At 53.7% G+C, this 16,104-nt stretch overlaps 5 protein-coding genes across 5 annotated transcripts; 3 read left to right on the top strand and 2 right to left on the bottom strand.

Moving 5' to 3' along the window:
- The first annotated feature begins 1,291 nt into the window (after positions 1-1,291).
- B0H65DRAFT_16754 (major facilitator superfamily domain-containing protein) lies at positions 1,292-4,168 on the top strand. The gene is made up of 3 exons (XM_062821325.1): positions 1,292-1,827; positions 1,885-2,584; positions 2,645-4,168. The coding sequence occupies exons 1-3, from the start codon at positions 1,662-1,664 to the stop codon at positions 4,011-4,013; spliced, it is 2,235 nt and encodes a 744-aa protein (XP_062685920.1). The 5' UTR covers positions 1,292-1,661; the 3' UTR covers positions 4,014-4,168.
- A 318-nt stretch (positions 4,169-4,486) lies between these two features.
- B0H65DRAFT_448837 (uncharacterized protein) lies at positions 4,487-6,132 on the top strand. Its single transcript, XM_062825921.1, has 2 exons — positions 4,487-5,712; positions 5,780-6,132. Exons 1-2 carry the CDS (start codon positions 4,876-4,878, stop codon positions 6,065-6,067), a joined length of 1,125 nt encoding a protein of 374 aa, XP_062685919.1. The 5' UTR covers positions 4,487-4,875; the 3' UTR covers positions 6,068-6,132.
- On the bottom strand, positions 6,133-7,497 carry B0H65DRAFT_448833 (ribosomal protein L37e-domain-containing protein). The gene is made up of 6 exons (XM_062825920.1): positions 7,443-7,497; positions 7,365-7,379; positions 7,125-7,152; positions 7,025-7,060; positions 6,823-6,893; positions 6,133-6,718 (listed from the first exon to the last, which is right to left on the bottom strand). The coding sequence occupies exons 2-6, from the start codon at positions 7,366-7,368 to the stop codon at positions 6,582-6,584; spliced, it is 276 nt and encodes a 91-aa protein (XP_062685918.1). The 5' UTR covers positions 7,369-7,379; positions 7,443-7,497; the 3' UTR covers positions 6,133-6,581.
- Positions 7,498-8,026: 529 nt separating this feature from the next.
- Positions 8,027-11,663, bottom strand: B0H65DRAFT_514325 (mitochondrial valine--tRNA ligase). Its single transcript, XM_062828641.1, has 2 exons — positions 11,300-11,663; positions 8,027-11,220 (listed from the first exon to the last, which is right to left on the bottom strand). The coding sequence occupies exons 1-2, from the start codon at positions 11,520-11,522 to the stop codon at positions 8,153-8,155; spliced, it is 3,291 nt and encodes a 1,096-aa protein (XP_062685917.1). The 5' UTR covers positions 11,523-11,663; the 3' UTR covers positions 8,027-8,152.
- A 1,517-nt stretch (positions 11,664-13,180) lies between these two features.
- On the top strand, positions 13,181-16,056 carry B0H65DRAFT_16651 (uncharacterized protein). The gene is made up of 2 exons (XM_062821305.1): positions 13,181-15,632; positions 15,695-16,056. The coding sequence occupies exons 1-2, from the start codon at positions 13,393-13,395 to the stop codon at positions 16,032-16,034; spliced, it is 2,580 nt and encodes an 859-aa protein (XP_062685916.1). The 5' UTR covers positions 13,181-13,392; the 3' UTR covers positions 16,035-16,056.
- Positions 16,057-16,104: the final 48 nt, after the last annotated feature.

Below are 16,104 nucleotides of genomic sequence, written 5' to 3'. Positions count from 1 at the left end.
CTTGAGATGAATCTGTAACCGCAGTGACTCGGGGGACATCCGAGCACACAGAGGGCAGTCAGAGATGCGCCGCGCCAGACCGTCGTCGACCCCGGGCGGAGGGCTCCTTCCGAAAGAGCTTAGGCCCTCGGGCTTTGTCTGTGTCGATAACCTCAAAGGGTTCGGCGCCGAGGATCTGCGCCTACAACGTCGCTACAACGCTGCTAGCTCCGCATCTCTGGCGCATTTGGCTGCGGATACCCGAACTGTAGTGCGGGGGAACATGGGAGGGTCTCTGTTCGGAAATGGTGTGAGCTGGTGCGACTAGGTGCGACCTAACGTGACCGTTTGTCAGTTGCGGCCATTTTGCGACCATCCAACAACTTGGACGCGATAAGACGACATTGTATATCCAGAATAAACTCATTCAGCGATTGTCACGACTCGGAAGGTAAGCTAATGCGAAGCAACCTTTACATCCTGGCCCTTGATCATCGGGTGCTCGCACACGGGGCCGGAGTCAAGGAGGACGGCAGGACGATAGACACAAAACTCTCGCTCCATCTTTGCGAATCGTCCTTGTCTGGACGTCGGTTCGTACCCTTGATCGCCGATCCTTTGCCCTTTTGCGTCGGCCTTGTCTGCCAGGTCGGTTTGCCTGATCACTAGTCTCGGGACTCCCTGGACTCCCAAGATGATGGCCTGAGAACCTCTCAGGACAGCAGCTCGACGTGAGACCAAACATGATGCCCATTGGAGGCAACTGAAGCAAGAAACCCCTCGTCGACCGTCTTCCCTGCCTTGAGGTTCCCGCCCAACATGGTCCACCTGACGACCGCTCTGGCTCAGCACAACGAGTCGAAGCAAGCGACAAAAAGGTACTGTAGAGTTGTGGATCATTCTTCTTTCAACATGACCCGATGCCTTGGTCGTTCCTCCCATTTTCCGTCAAAAGGCCACCTTGGCCGGGGGCTTGGCAGACCTCGGCGGCGCGTTTTGAGGAACCTCCCGGGGCAGAGTCAAACTCTCACGGCAGGGTCGTCTACAGCATGGGTTCGACCCACGCGCTGGTGTGTTTAGCGTGTTTAGTGGACACCCATTGATACCAAAGATGCACCCAAGTGGAAGGCACTACTCGCACCCAAGCAATTCCAAGAGCGAAAAAGCATGCAGCTATTCTCAACAACCGCCGCTTCCTGTGCTCCCTTGACCCCTTCTCCTCTTTTCGTTTCATCTGGGCGTGCCCTCTTTCCTGTTTCCTATTTGTACGATTTTTAATGCCTGTTGAGGAAGGAGAGTTGCCAACCAGAGAGCCAGTTCGACTAGCACGGCCTTGACAAAGTCCGGCCCTTGGAGATCGACGGTTCATGACTTGACTACTTGAACTCCGTCTCCCTCTTTCCTGCATGCTGTCATCTTTCCCTTACCCTCCACACATACCTCATTCATATTTGTCTCATACTATCTGCCTTGCATATTTACTTGCATCCTTCTTTTTTTGATAAGACAGAAAAATAAACGTGGTCATTATCATCATCTCTGGATCTTGACGTCTCCTATATTCACCGGCAACCACAATTTCCGCGGTAATACGCCCGCAATCCTTCCGAGTATCATCCAATCTTCCTCAGCAAAAGCTACGGTCTAGCCAGATACGAAAAAGACCCCAGGAATTCGAAGCAATGGCTCCCGATCCTGAAGCGGGCACCGCACCGCAAAAAGGCGGATGGCGGTTGTTTGGACCAAGTTCGACCAGGGAGCAGGACAACGAGGAGACCACAGGGAGAAAAAGACTACCAAAATGGAATATGGGCATTCTGAACGATAGAGAGACCATTGAAGTACCAGGTAAAATCTACCCAGGAGCATCGTTCTGCATCTACATTAGTACTAACTTCCTCTCAGGTTCGGTCCTGTTATTAGCGGCGGACCACAATGAGCCCCTTGGCTTACGGAACGCACCTGCACGAACTTCCCATTCATCAATCCCAACCGCCGTTATTCGGCCCCCAGAACCCCCACAGGACGTTCTCGAGAAGAAAAAAACGAGTGACGGCAAGATCATTCTCGACCCTCAACCAGAAGAATCTGCCAACGACCCCCTCAACTGGCCAACATGGCGCAGAGATTCCGCCCTGCTCTCCTTGGGCCTCTTTTGCATGGTGGGCGGCGGCATGACCCCTCTCCTTGCTGCTGGCTTCACGGATGTCGCCAATGAGTTTGATGTCAGCGTCTCGAGCGTATCACTTACGACAGGCCTCTACATGATGGGTATGGGTCTTGGCTCGGTGGTCTTCTCGCCTACAGCTATTCTGTACGGTAAAAGGCCAGTGTACCTCTTTGGGGCTCTGTTGTTTGTCGTAACATCAGTATGGTGCGCCGTTTCAAAAAGCTTTGTGTCTTTGGTTCTTGGAAGAATCTTTCAGGGCATCGCTGTCAGTCCGGTTGAATGCCTTCCGTCCGCCACTGTTGCCGAGATCTTCTTCCTCCACGAGCGAGCTTACCGACTCGGCATTTATACGCTGTTGCTTCTCGGCGGAAAGAACTTGGTTCCTTTGGTCAGCGCTGCCGTGATCGAGAGACTGGGATGGCGCTGGACGTTCTGGTGAGTTTCTCGTTCTCAACGTCGGTCTCAAGTGATTTGAAGTCTAACAAGTCTATTTAGGGTTGTTGCTATTGTTGTTGGTTTCTGCGGCTTTCTGCTGTTCCTGTTTGTCCCCGAGACATTCTGGGACAGAGTGCCCCATCCGAGGAAAAAGTCATCTAGGCCAAACTTCTTCCGCCGGATGTCCTCGAAACAGCATATTCGGCGTTCGGACGCCGCAGCCGTTAGTGTGCCACCCAGCGCTCGCCATAGTGAGGAAGGCCCGACACCAGCACCAGCGCCTAACCATCGCCGGAACGTTCATGTCGGATTCGCTACCGAAACCGAACAGCATCATACGGAAAAGGACGCGGAGGCCGCGGCGCTACAGGAAACTTCTGAGAAACCTGACGAGCTCCAGGGCTCAAGTGTTCCCATGACAGCACGTATCGTTGCAGAGGATAGCCATGTTACACGCCCCGGGCTTGTCATTCAGGCACCTTCATCCTCTGATACCTCGACAAAGCCCCATGTTTCCTACATGTCCGACAACATCGAGAAGCCCAAGTCGCCTTACTTTCCGGATAGGCCTGCCGGACAAGACCACACTGAAACGGATGTCGAGTCCCAATCAGTGGCTAGCTCCCGCATGGTAGGTGGCAGAGTTCCCTATACTGCGGCCCTGCGTGACCAGCCGGCAAAATCGTTTGTCCAGCAGCAGCTCAAGCCTTTCCATGGTCGCCTGAACAAAGACAAATGGCACAAAGTAGCCATCCGGCCGCTCATTCTTTTCTCCTATCCAGCCGTCCTCTGGTCAGCCATCGTCTATTCCTGCTCAGTCGGATGGCTTATTGTGATATCCGAGTCTGTAGCTGTCATCTACCGCGAAGGCCACTACAAATTCAATGCCCTGCAGACGGGTTTGGTCTACATCAGCCCATTTGTCGGTGGTATCCTGGGCACGGCTGTGGCGGGCAAGGTATCGGATGTCATTGTGAAGGCGATGGCCAGGCGCAATGGTGGCCTCTATGAGCCAGAGTTCAGACTTGTCATGGCTCTGCCTGTAGCCATTACCACGGTCATCGGCTTGATGGGTTTTGGCTGGTCCGCGCAGTTGGGTGACCAGTGGATCGTGCCGACCGTTTTTTTCGGTGTTGTCTCGTTCGGATGCTCGCTTGGCTCAACAACCAGCATCACCTTCTGCGTCGACAGCTACAGACAGTATGCGGGTGAGGCACTGGTCACGCTCAACTTCAGCAAGAACATCTTCCACGGCCTCGTCTTCAGCTTGTTTGTGACCGGCTGGCTCACGGCCGACGGACCCAAGACTGTGTTTATCTGGATCGGAATCATCCAACTTATCCTGCTCTTTTTAACTATTCCGATGTACATCTACGGAAAGAGAGCGAGGATGTGGACGGTCCGGAAGAACTTTATGGAGAAGTTCTAGGTGAACTTCCGTAAAGTCAAATACACTTGAGGGCCATTGTCAAGGTAGACTTTTGGAGGCCTTGATAGCGGTAATCTGTCACTGATTAGTGAGGTTAACCATGAGTATGACCATGAGTATGATTAATGATTATGTTAGGAGGGGAGTTGTTTGGTGCATTGACTTGGGATACTTGTACGGATTTTGCATGATACCATTTTAGTAGCGTTTGCATATAACAGTTTATTGGCATCATCAACTCGACATCTAGATGGGATCCTTAACTCCGTGACTTTTGGGTTTGCTTGTGTGACGCCAAAATTGTGCTACTTTAGTGATTGTTTCTCAGCATGGCACAAAAGGTTTGAAGTTGTCGGTCAAAGTTCTTTAACAAGAAGCGTAAGGAGTGTGTTGAAGAAATGGGTACAGTAACAAACACCACAACAACGTGACATGCGTACTGTGTGCTAGTAACGACCCCTCTATTTTCTCTCCTTTTTCCTTCCCTAGTGAACCCCACTATCAATTGCATCACAGGTCCCGTTACACAAGCTCACGAGGCTCACCTTCCTCGACCTCACTTACTGCCATTGTACAACTCTTTGGGCAACGGATTCCATTTCACCTTAGTTCCGTCTCATACCTTTTTTTGTTTGTCCTCGAACTCGGAATACAGCAGTCGTTTCGATCCCATCCCGGGCTGACCACATCCCTTCAACAAGCTCAACCACACCACCACACTTTTCCTCCAATAGAGGTATACAGCTCATCCTTACAAATAACCAGACCTTTCTCTACTCGGTTCATATACACCTCCAAACCGGCAAAGTCGCCAAGTCACTACTTCCGTACTTAGGGCAACGTCAACCCCAACCTCAAAAAAATGACATCCAGAAACATCCCCCCTCTCCTAGAACCTTACCTCGCGATTCAGCCGTCCCAATCCCAATCCCAAATCCTCCTAACAGGCATCCTCGGCGCCAACACCAACTGGCTCCTCCTCCGCTACCTTTACACCTTGCTCAAATCCAAGTCTTCACAAACACAACGACCACAACCACAGCCCCAAGGCCAAAGACGTCTAGGCCTCCGGATCCCGGTAGCTGCTGAGCCGGAATTGGAGCTACGTGCCACTCCAACAACTCCCGCACAAAATGGAGATAACGAGGAAGGTGATGAAAGTGTGGGAGTACTGCTGGTGAGCTTCCTCCGCGACTTTGCGTTTTGGAAGGAGAGCGCGGGAAGGCTTGGACTGGATTTGGAGGGCTTGGGGAGGAGGGGGAAGTTGGGGTTTGTTGATGGGCTTTGCTGTGGCGGGGGTGGTTCTGGTTCTGGTTCTGGTTCTGATGGGGAGGGTGCTGGTGGTGGTGGGCTGCCGGTGAGAAGACCTCCTGTGCCTTCGGTTGGAGGAGCAGTAGGAGGAGGAGCAGTGCCAGGACGTGGACCACCACCAGCAGCACGACCTGCTCCGGCAACAGCCGGGGGATCGTCTTCGTCACAAGGGCCGGCCGGAGGAGGAGAAAAGTGGAAGCGCTCTCTTCCCAGCTTGGCGGTGGCAGATGTGAGCAAGACGCTACACTCTGCTCTGGATGAGCTGTGCCAGAAGAACAAGAAGGTTGTGCTGGTTATTGACCAGCTTGACTTTTTGCTGGCTGCTACGTCGGATGGGATTGGGTCGGTTTCATCGGCGTTGAAGGACTTGTTGTTGGATCTCAGAGAGGTAAGTCGTTCCACAGGGAGAGATATCTGTGCAATACGAGATGGACACTGATGATGAATCATGTTAGAAATCACATGCTACGATCCTCACTTTGTCTGCCGACGACCCATTGATCGCTTCGCAGGCTACCACGCTGGAAAAGGACCACGCCTCCTTCGTTTTGTCGTTGGCGCATGAGGCAGAGATGATTGTTAGTCTTAGACTTCTTGATACTGGCATCGCGAAGGATGTGAGTGGTGTGGTCAGGATTACGCGTGGCGGAGACTGTTGCGGCGAGAGGCAGATCGAGGAAAAGGAGTATCTGTATCATGTCGGAGGAGATGGTGGCGTTCGGGTCTTTGAAAGGGGGCAGTAAATAACTGGTAAACATTAGATTCCTAGCATTGAAATGATAACCATCACACATCACGTCATATTCGATATTCGTAGCTCTCCCAAATGTTCCGAATGCTCGGGTGAATAACGGAACTGGAATTGTAGAGTAGTAAAACCTGCTCGACCGGGCGACACTCAGCCCATCACCAAGCTTGAGAGCTTGCTTGTCCGCGGGGAGACTTTGCTGTTTCCGCTCAGCAAAAAGACGTTACGCCATTGTATCTCATGACCATGTTTGCTCCTTGCATGTCAAGAATGCTTTTGAAGACCGAGTTCCCGCGCGCGCGCAAAATGAAACCTCATGCACCTTTTGCCCGTTGATGTGATGTAGCAGCAGCAAAAAGCGAGTTTAGGTCCGATCCGTAGATAATCCCAGTCCCTGGTTACACCGCACCCGCCGAAGAAAACGATCCCGTCCCATTTGTCCCGCTTCGCCGCCGCCAGTTCACGTTAATCGACCCGAGAGAACAGAAAATCCAACCCAGTTCGCTCGTTTAAGCAGCGACGGGCTTGGAGCCCTTGGGGACACCGGTCTGGAAGCCGTTCTTGAACTTGCGAGAGACGGTGCTGAGGTAACGGAGGCGACCAGTGCCGGTGGTCTTTCTGCGCTTAGCCTTCTCAGACCAGTTGTCTGTATTGCAAACCCTGATGTCAGCATCCTGACACTTGCGCCCAAGATCCAGGGGGAACCTCTCAGGTAGGCCCCCCCCTCGAGGATAATAGAGTCCAACGTACACTTGCGGGTCTTGGCGGCAGGGTAGCCGCAAGAAGCGCAGACCTTCTTCTGGTTGTGGAGCGAACGGCGACTGGTGAATCGAATGTCAATTTCTTGTTCTGTTGTAGCGGGAGGACGTCGTCGGCGGTTCTCGTTTATCTTCGCGATCGTCGACCCATGTGTTCTCCTTCTTCAATCGGATTCGGATTCGTGTCGACTTACCCGCAACGTCTGCAAAGACCGTGGGTCTTGGTGTGGCTGTTTGGAAAGTCAGTTACCCTTATCCGACAGTGTAGCCGAGCCGTATGGGTCCTCAACATACCGCTTGCCAAAGCTCGAAGTTCCCTTAGCTGTTTGCGACCGTGTCAGCCCATCGTGTTCCAACCATATCGTATCCTCGCGAAGTTGTCGTGCATAATTTCGTCTTCGAGCCGTATGTCGTCCAGTTTACAGTCGCTCAGTGCAACATTTCGACCGGATCGTCAATTCGGGCGTTGGCGAGGGGTCGATCAAAAATGGTATCGGGATACGTCGTGTGTCTGCAGGATCAGGGAAAACCTACTCATTTTGGCGGTTGCTGTATTCGAACAAAATCAGTATGACCGTAAGGGACCGACTGTTGGGGGTGGAGCGGAAATACCTTCGTCGTCGTCACCGGGCGGAGCGTTGTCGTGAGTTGGATGATTCTCTCAAGTCTAGGATCGCGAAATTTTGGGAATGTGCGGCAGCCAGATTTCCCGCTTAGGGCTGCCGCGTCCCCCGCCACTTGTGGCTGGAAATTGTGGCTTGTAAGTCACAGGTTGGGCGTAACTGCACTGCAGCGTTCCACCCGTCCCTTTTAGCGGACCCACAATTTCCATGCCGGGCAGGCCCACTCGAGACTTCAGTCATCCAAACCTCATGGCGGCACTGCAACGATGAAGCAAACAGCGAAGCATCAATTCTACAAGATATCTTGTTGCTCCTGGCCGTAGGGCTGTGGACGCTATCATGACACTGTACTAAACTTGTAAAGAATGATTACATCTGCAGATAACCCTCAGGAGATGACAGTAACCTTGGGGAGAACAGGACAATCTATATTCAAGAAACAAGCAGGACAAGACAAATACTTGCACGTGTGAATTAAGAAGCAAGAGCTCATCAAGCCTTTACGCTCTACAAATATCCTTATCACTTAAAGCTTTCTAGTCAATGCAGATGGAGCTGGACACAGACATTTGATGTTCCGAAAGATGCCGTTTTATAATGAGAAACTAGCTACAACTTTTCTAAACGCTCCAAGCATTGTTCGGACACTCAAGGACCGTGCTAGATGCTCAAACAGATGCTAACTCCAAAATCCCACGTTTAAATCTTCAGCTTGCTGAACTCTTCCAGGGTGCGCTGATAGTTCTCCTTTGCCGCCTGAGCATCGGCCAGCTTCTGCTTCTCCGACTCCTGGACAGCCTCGCTGACCTTCTCGAAACCATCCTTAGACAGCAGCTCTTGTTGCTTCTTGATGGCGAGATCAGTCTTCTGCAACTTGGTGGTGATCTTCTTGATCTCGGCATCAATGTCGCTGATGTTATCGCCAACCTGGAGAAGAACGGTGATCTCGGCATTGATGACATAGACGGCGCAGCCTCTTGGCAGCTCCTCATCGGCGCCCAAAACGTTGACCTCCTTAACGCCCTTGCCGCAAAGTGTCCTGATGGCGGCGAGCTGAGCACTAACAGTGGCGAGGCTGTCCGCAGTAGTAGCCTTGATGAACGCGCTGCCATCCGACTTGATGTTGTAGTCGGCAGCCAGGGAGCGGATGCCGCCGGCGCACTTGAGACCAAGCTCATAGTCCTCAGCTTCGGTAGCGAACTCGAGCTGAGACTCGAAGGCAGGGTAAGGAGCAAGCATGATGGTCTCTCCATCGCCCTGCTTGCGAGGAAGACGCTGCCAGAGCTCCTCAGTGACGTAGGGCATGATCGGGTGGAGAAGGCGCAGCGCCACATCAAGGGCATGGTACAGTGTCTGCTGCACGCTCTGCTGCTCCTCAGGGGTACCGTCGCTGAGGATACCCTTGCTGTTCTCGATGAAGACGTCGCAGAGCTCGTCATAGAAGAACTGGTAAGCCACCTTGGTGGCTCTGGAGAACTCGCGGGCCTCAAGAGCCTCGTTCATGCCCTTGACGGCGACGTTCATGCGGTGAAGGATCCACTTCTCGGGAACAGAGAGGTTGGCGGTGTCAAGCTGAGCCTTGGGGACAAAGTCCTGAGGAAGCTTGCCAAGGACGTACTTGCTGGCTTGCCAAATCTTGTTGCAGAATCTGCGGTAAGCGTGCATAACCTTGATGTCGAAGTTGATATCGCCACCGCCAGTGGTGTAAGAGAGAAGGGTGAAACGCATGGCGTCCGCGCCGCACTCGGGGATACCGCTGGGGAAGGCAGTCTTTTGGTACTTGGTAGCTCTGGCGACTTCTTCCTCCTTCAGGTTACCGACCAGCAACTTGGCGTGGAGGTCCTCGAGTTCGATACCGCGAATGATGTCAAGAGGGTCAATGACGTTGCCCAAAGACTTGCTCATCTTCCTGCCCTCGGAATCACGGATCAGACTGTGGCAGTACACCTCGGTGAACGGCACCTCTCCGGTCATCTTGAGACTGAGCATAATCATACGGCTGACCCAGAAGAACAAAATATCCCAGCCGGTCTCGAGCATGCTGGTAGGGAAGAACTTCTTGAAGTCGAGGTTCTCAGTGTTGGGCCAGCCAAGAGTGGCCATAGGCCAAAGTCCGGAGCTGAACCAGGTATCGAGACAGTCGGGATCCTGCTCAAGGGTGAACTTGCGGCCGGCGAACTTGGCCTCAGCCTTTGCCTGAGCCTCCTCCTGTGTTCTGCCAACCACCCATTCGGACTTCTCATTCTCACGTTGGCCCTCCTCGCCCTCAAAGATGACGCGGTAGGCAGGAATGCGGTGGCCCCACCAGAGCTGACGAGAAATACACCAATCCTGGATATCGGCAAGCCATCTCTTGTAGGACTTGGTAGCACTCTCGGGGGAGATCTTGACCTTGCCCTCCTCGACAACCTTGAGCGCGGCTTCACCCATCTCCTTCATGCGAACCCACCATTGCTCGGTCATCATGGGCTCAATGACGTCCTTGGACTTCTCGCAAAGGGGAATCTTCATCGGGTTGGGCTCCTTCTTGACGAAGAGTCCAAGCTTGGTCAATTCCTCCACAACAGTGTAACGGGCGTCGAAGCGCTTCTGTCCCTTGAAGGGGCCGGCATTGTCGTTGAGGGTTCCGTTCTCGTTCAGAATGTTGATGAACTCGAGGTTGTGACGCTGACCAAGCTGGTAATCGTTGAAATCGTGGGCCGGGGTCAACTTGACAGCACCGGTACCGAACTCCTTGTCGACGTAGCTGTCGGTGACAATGGGAAGGAGGCGGTCAACGAAGGGGTGGCGGGCGAACTTGCCGACAAGGTGGGTGTAGCGAGGATCCTCGGGGTTGACGGCAATACCGGTATCGCCAAGCATGGTCTCGGGACGGGTGGTGGCAACCTCGATCGTCTCCTCGGAACCGTCAATCTGATACTTGAAGTGAGTAAGGACACCGAACTCAACCTTCTTGTCGTAACCGGGGACATCAAGAAGGGTACGGCCGGTAATCTCCTTGTTCTCGACCTCCAAACCGCTGAGAGCGGTGTTCAAGTGGGTGCACCAGTTCACCAAGCGGTTGGACCTGTAGATGAGGCCCTCGTCGTGGAGACGGCAGAAAGTCTCCATGGTGGCAGCGGTAAGGTTCTCATCCATGGTGAAGGCCTCACGGTCCCAGTCCATCGAACCGCCCATAAGCTTCTGGGCGTTGTTGATACGTTGATGGTATTCGCCCTTCCACTCCCAGACAAGGTCTGTGAACTTCTCACGGCCAAGTTCTTGACGAATCTTCTTCTCCTTCTTCCAAAGCATCTTCTCGACGACGGACTGGGTCGAAATACCGGCATGGTCGCAACCGGGCACCCACAAGGTCTCGTAACCCTTCATGCGGTACCAGCGGATCAAAGTATCTTGCAGGGAGTTGGCGAGAGCATGGCCGCAGTGGAGAGCGCCGGTAACGTTCGGAGGTGGCAGAGGGATGACGAACTTGCCAGCCGAGGGTTTCCTGCAGCTTTCAGGCTTGAAGTAGCCGGCCTTCTCCCACCATTGGTACCAGGCAGCCTCGACGGCGCTGGGGTTGTATGCCGAGAAGTGAGGGTGCTCGAAAGACTGGATGACCTTCTTCTCGCCGGCGGGGGTGTTGTCTTCGTAAGGAGGCAGGGCAGGGGTCTTCTCCTTCTTCTCCTTGGGGGCGGCGGACTGAGCAGCGGGCTGCTTCGCTTTGGCGGCGGCCTGCTTAGCAGCGAACTTGGCGGCCTTGTCGGCCTTAGCCTTCTCCTTCTTGTCTACAAGAGCAAAGAAACGGGTGTAAGTGGGTGATCACGAGTGCACATGGGAAAGTTCAGCTCCACGAGGCTCACGAACCATTCTTCTTCGGGGCAGGGGCACCGGGCGCATCCTGCGCAGCCGGCGCAGCGGCAGGCGCGGCAACGGGTTGGTCTTCTCCCGCCATGTTGACGTTGACTTTGTTGTTGTTGATGAAAGTCGAATACTGTCGAGGAACCGGAAGTATGCGGGTCGACGTGATTTTAAGCAATGAATGCCTTCTCGAGCTTCCAATTGCCAATCGCCACAACGAAAGCGGCATTCAGAGGACGATAAGGGTCAATGGGCAGCTGAAGGGTTGAGCGTTATAGGCGGGCCGTCAGGCTGACAGGAATTTCTTTTGCGGCCGCCCCTCGGAGGGGCAGACGGACTAGGCCGGCCGGGAGCCATGGGCCCATGAGTCAAAAGATTTCCCCGCGCACGGGCCCCACTATACCCGTCAGCCCGCGTACAAGTGTTTGAGAGGTACCTTTTCACGGACGCCGATGCCTCCCAATTTCACTGCTCCCTCCACTCTATGGGAAGTACCACCGTAGCGTCGAGTTTTTGGCAATCCTAGACTCACCAACAGATGGCTCACATTCGGGTGGCCTCAGTATTTGGTGACCGCTCGAGTCATTTTGTGAATTTCTGGTGAAAAGGGAATTGGAGACCTCAGAATCGAGAATGACATGTCTTTCCCAGTCATAATGTAGTAGAGTTGGGGAAACAGACAGAGCACTGACCTCCAATCCCCAACGGGTATTTCTCGGCATAGGACGGTATTGTAGTCCCTTGAGACATCTTGATTCCTCCTTTGCTCAACTTTCGAGTATGTTGAAAAGTGTTGAGATTTCTCTGGGTTCTTCCCAGAGGTTATCAGGTTGATGTACCTAAGAAAAGCAAGACCGGAAAACTCGACACCATCCACAACAAACGATTTGTGGAACCCATGTCAGAAAGCTCGAGCATCCCGACGTCTGGCTATGGAGATGTCACATGTCACTAGGGAACACAAAAACGCGCTGAGCCTGAGATCATATTCAACGGCGGGCGTACATGTTGAGTCTTCCGGAAAAGGAATATCAGTGGCTCCCGTTCTTTCATCCACATGATTTACAAAGGGGTGTGCCCGCAATTCTTACAGACCCAAAGGGGCGCTCGTGTGATCTCTTTGAAGCCGTTTGAGTGAGTGCCTTGAGTGCTGGCCCGCTGTCTTGGCGGGAAATCTGGGGAGAACCCCTGTGATATCCGCCTGCCAAGGTTAAAATTGGACCCTTGTAATCTCCAGTTGGTGCCCACCAGGGGCATCGTGGCACGGCAACTCAGCCCGAACTCAGGGAGGGAGGCCCAGCCCTGCCTGCCAACCTTTGAAGTTCTGCCCAGCCGGTTATGAGGGCATCTGGCAGCAGCACCTGGCAGCCCGAGCCCGAGCCCGAGGTGCGTCCCCCCATGCATGAGGTGCCACGGTCCCACGAAACCCGTCCGCTGAACGTGACGGAATTGGTCGCCCAATCCGGCCTGACAGAAGACCACCTCGAGAACCACCAAACGTCGTTCAAGTCGGGGCCAGTGGGTGAGCCTTCACACCCTCGTCTACCTCGCCAGCGCTGGATAGTCCCGACGGATCCAACCTGGAAATCATTCGATTCGCCAGATGATGGTTGTCATCCTATCACCCTATGGTCCATCGCTACCTCATCACGCTGCGCTTGGCCCTACCGGTGATTAATCGCGGCACTCCAAACCGCTATTGCCCGTCTTCGATTCCCTCAACCCCTCCACCCCTTCTCCCCAGCTTCAACCTCCTCTCCGTTTCTTCCCCCCTGCGACTCGATACCGTGAACTACATTCCCCGTCCTTTCCTCAACGATTTTGCCCTTACGTCCTGCGCAATTAGCGTCTATCATCTTCCTCCGAATCAAGTAACGACGATATCCCCGCAACTCGAGCCACCGACGACATAATAGTGTATACGAATGATCGGGCCCACCGCCACAGACGGCTCGAGCAGCAGCTATAAACTAAAGATCCCAGAGCGCATCGCAACGCCCGCTCCACCAACTTGATACATCGATTTGGCTGCCAGCTTTAGGAGGCGTTCCACGGCGTATATTAGGTGTTCGCGGTGATCAGCCGCTCCTGATCCCACGATGCGCACTCCACGAGTTGCCATATTGGTCCTCTTCTTCTCCGCCTCGGTGTTCCTCTTTTGTCGCTCCATAGCGTCATCCCGCCGTGCGAGCCCAGCAGTTTCGCATCTTTCACCTGAAACGTCCGGGCTGCGATCCTTCTTCTCGTTTAGAGCGCCCTTTACGCTGTTTCCTCCCAATGCAGCCATCAGTCTCTTTGACGACAACAGCACCTTTTTCCCGGCGCGGCCTGCGATATTTGGGCCACCACTCCCGAAAGACGGGCTAAGTGGGCAACTTTGGGCGGGGAGTGGGTTTACAGATGACAATCTCCAAGATGGTCAGGGTGAAGGCGAGCTTGGCTGCAGTGATGTGGTGGGGTGGGAGGGTGCGCCGGGCCGGCTGTCTCTCAAGATGCCGAAACAATCACCAGCAGGAGACACGACTGGCAGTACCACGTCCGATCACAAAAAGTTCAAGAGGAGCAACATTGTAGACGGTCCTGCAGTTGATCACAAGACCACCTCGAAAACACACTCAAGCAAGTTGGACGTGGAAATGGTGGTCGATGATGGGACGGATGATTACCTACACCAAGGATTCCGAACAGATAAAGATGCTTTCGTCGACACTCCCACAAGTTCGAGCTCAGGCCATGCAGATATCCAGTCGATCCAAGAGACAGCCGAGATAACCGGCAAGATTGTGTTATTGAGCCGAGGCGGTTGTGGTTTTCTCCAAAAGGTCAAATGGGCACAGCGGCGCGGGGCGATTGCACTCATCGTTGGTGACAACCAGAAAGGCGGGCCACTCATTCAAATGTCCGCACGCGGTAATGTTGATAACGTTACTATCCCATCTGTTTTCACCTCTAGAACTACTGCCCACCTCTTATCCTCCTTGATGCAACCGGGAAGCTTCCTTCAAGATATTCTCGATGAGAGCGGTTATCCGGTTTCAAACTCCCAGCATTCTGGCAAGACCAAGAAAAGAAAACCGTCTAAATGGTCCGCAAAGCACGCCAGGTCTACGCCTGAAACAAACCCCAAACGACAGTTGACCAAGGTGACAGGTCCCCAAGGAAGCGTGGCAGATAGTGGTGCTGAATCCAGCCCTTCGCACAGAAGCTGGTTTTCGCGGCTCTTTCATTGGGGCCCCGGCAGTGACAGCGCAACTGACAAAAGCCGACCTCCAAGCAGTGGTTCTTTGGACTGGGTCATAGTGGACGACTGGAGTGATGAAAAAGATAAAGTGATCAAGACCGGTCTTGACAAGGCTTCCAAGAGCAGTGGTGATGACTCTGCCTTGGCTTCAGACTCTGGCAGGAACCGTGAAGATGGTTTCCAGATTGGAGTTCAGGATTGGCGCGACCCTGATTTAGCCTCGTCTTCCTCCTCTGTTCGCCACGGTGGTGATAGTTCCGTCGATGATGAGCAAGAGGCTGGTACTTTCGGTGCTTCCTCAAAGCAGCCCGGCAAGACTAGCCAAAGTGATGCGAACGGACCGCAAGGAGGCAGCATTACTCCTGGCAGTGGCCGATACGACCCCGAGGCCTTAGCGGGCTCGCAGTCTGGACAACGGAACTCCGATTCATCCTCAGGTTCCTCGGGTGGTTTGATGTCCAAGATATTTGGTGATGACGACGGCGAAGATTTCCCTCCGTATGAAGCACCGTCTTTCTACGCCGAGAAACCATCTTCGCCTCCAGCTGCAGTCAACCGGGCGGGAAATCGAGAAGGCTTATGGATTACTATAACACCCACAAGCGGTGCCAGTCCGTTTTTTGACACCCTTCTTGTTCTGGTAATAAGCCCTCTTATTACTTTGACAGTCGTATACGCTCTTCTTATACTACGCGCCAAAATCCGTAGACGGAGATGGAGAGCCCCGAAATCCGTTGTGGAACGTCTTCCGGTACGGACTTACCATACCGTTCCTCGTTCGCCAAGTCAATCGTCGAGGGTGCCATCTCCCAGCGGTGCCTCAACCCCTACGACGCCATTACTCCAAGGGCCATCTAGATCTCGACCAAGGTCCCGTACAACGACAGGAGTCCCTGAACCCGCGGACTTGTTGAGAGTGGACAGTGCCCTGCAAGTGGCGAGGGTGCCGGCTCACGAGAAGGGAACCACTCGCGCTAGCCAGTGGAAGAAGTACATGGGACGGCAGAGGGAGTGTGCCATTTGCTTGGAGGAATACGTGGATGGTGTTAGCAGGGTAATGAGCTTGCCCTGCGGTCATGAGTTCCATGCGGAATGCATGTAAGTGACATAACCCAGATGCCCCTGAATCAAAGATTCGTGACATACTGACAAAAGAACAGAACTCCCTGGCTCACCACTAGGCGCCGCACATGCCCTATCTGCAAAGGCGATGTCGTCAGGTCCTTGGCACGAGGGTCTTCGTCTACTCCGCGCTACGAGCCATACCGCGATGATGATAGTGAGGAGGATGATGGTGGTGAGGCTTCTGGGTCCGGAGACATTATGTTCAGATCTGACTCCCCGGCGAGAAACACTGATGTTGAACAAGGAAGGGCTGCGGCGTCAGCTCCTGAGAGAGGGCGCGGCGGGTTTGATATTAGCGATGGATGGTTCAGCGCCTTGTCGAACAGTCTCGGGGCTAGGCCAACATTTCTAAGCCGGAGGACAGACAACGAGTGAGTTTGAGCATGCGCATTGGTAGAGGGAGATATCTCGGGAGGTCATCATAGCATACGGATTTGGTTGGGAC

Source organism: Neurospora tetraspora (assembly GCF_033439725.1).
Source record: "Neurospora tetraspora strain CBS 560.94 chromosome Unknown B0H65scaffold_1, whole genome shotgun sequence".
NCBI classification, from domain to species: Eukaryota; Fungi; Ascomycota; class Sordariomycetes; order Sordariales; family Sordariaceae; genus Neurospora; species Neurospora tetraspora.
The sequence above is the reverse complement of the archived record's forward strand: the minus strand, read 5'-3'. Positions and strand labels throughout refer to the sequence as shown.

Excerpts from the sequence above, each read along its gene's own strand:
- B0H65DRAFT_16754 (XM_062821325.1), top strand. The coding sequence starts at position 1,662 with ATGGCTCCCGATCCTGAAGCGGGCACCGCACCGCAAAAAGGCGGATGG. Across the intron at positions 1,828-1,884 it reads AGAGACCATTGAAGTACCAG|GTTCGGTCCTGTTATTAGCG; the intron begins GTAAAATCTACC and ends ACTTCCTCTCAG. Across the intron at positions 2,585-2,644 it reads GGATGGCGCTGGACGTTCTG|GGTTGTTGCTATTGTTGTTG; the intron begins GTGAGTTTCTCG and ends AAGTCTATTTAG.
- B0H65DRAFT_448837 (XM_062825921.1), top strand. The coding sequence starts at position 4,876 with ATGACATCCAGAAACATCCCCCCTCTCCTAGAACCTTACCTCGCGATT. Across the intron at positions 5,713-5,779 it reads TGTTGTTGGATCTCAGAGAG|AAATCACATGCTACGATCCT; the intron begins GTAAGTCGTTCC and ends GAATCATGTTAG.
- B0H65DRAFT_448833 (XM_062825920.1), bottom strand. Across the intron at positions 7,061-7,124 it reads ACTTCGAGCTTTGGCAAGCG|CCACACCAAGACCCACGGTC; the intron begins GTATGTTGAGGA and ends CTTTCCAAACAG. Across the intron at positions 6,894-7,024 it reads GGTCTTTGCAGACGTTGCGG|TCGCCGTTCGCTCCACAACC; the intron begins GTAAGTCGACAC and ends TCGATTCACCAG.
- B0H65DRAFT_514325 (XM_062828641.1), bottom strand. The coding sequence starts at position 11,522 with ATGCCGCTTTCGTTGTGGCGATTGGCAATTGGAAGCTCGAGAAGGCAT. Across the intron at positions 11,221-11,299 it reads CCCTGCCCCGAAGAAGAATG|ACAAGAAGGAGAAGGCTAAG; the intron begins GTTCGTGAGCCT and ends TTGCTCTTGTAG.
- B0H65DRAFT_16651 (XM_062821305.1), top strand. The coding sequence starts at position 13,393 with ATGCGCACTCCACGAGTTGCCATATTGGTCCTCTTCTTCTCCGCCTCG. Across the intron at positions 15,633-15,694 it reads GAGTTCCATGCGGAATGCAT|AACTCCCTGGCTCACCACTA; the intron begins GTAAGTGACATA and ends ACAAAAGAACAG.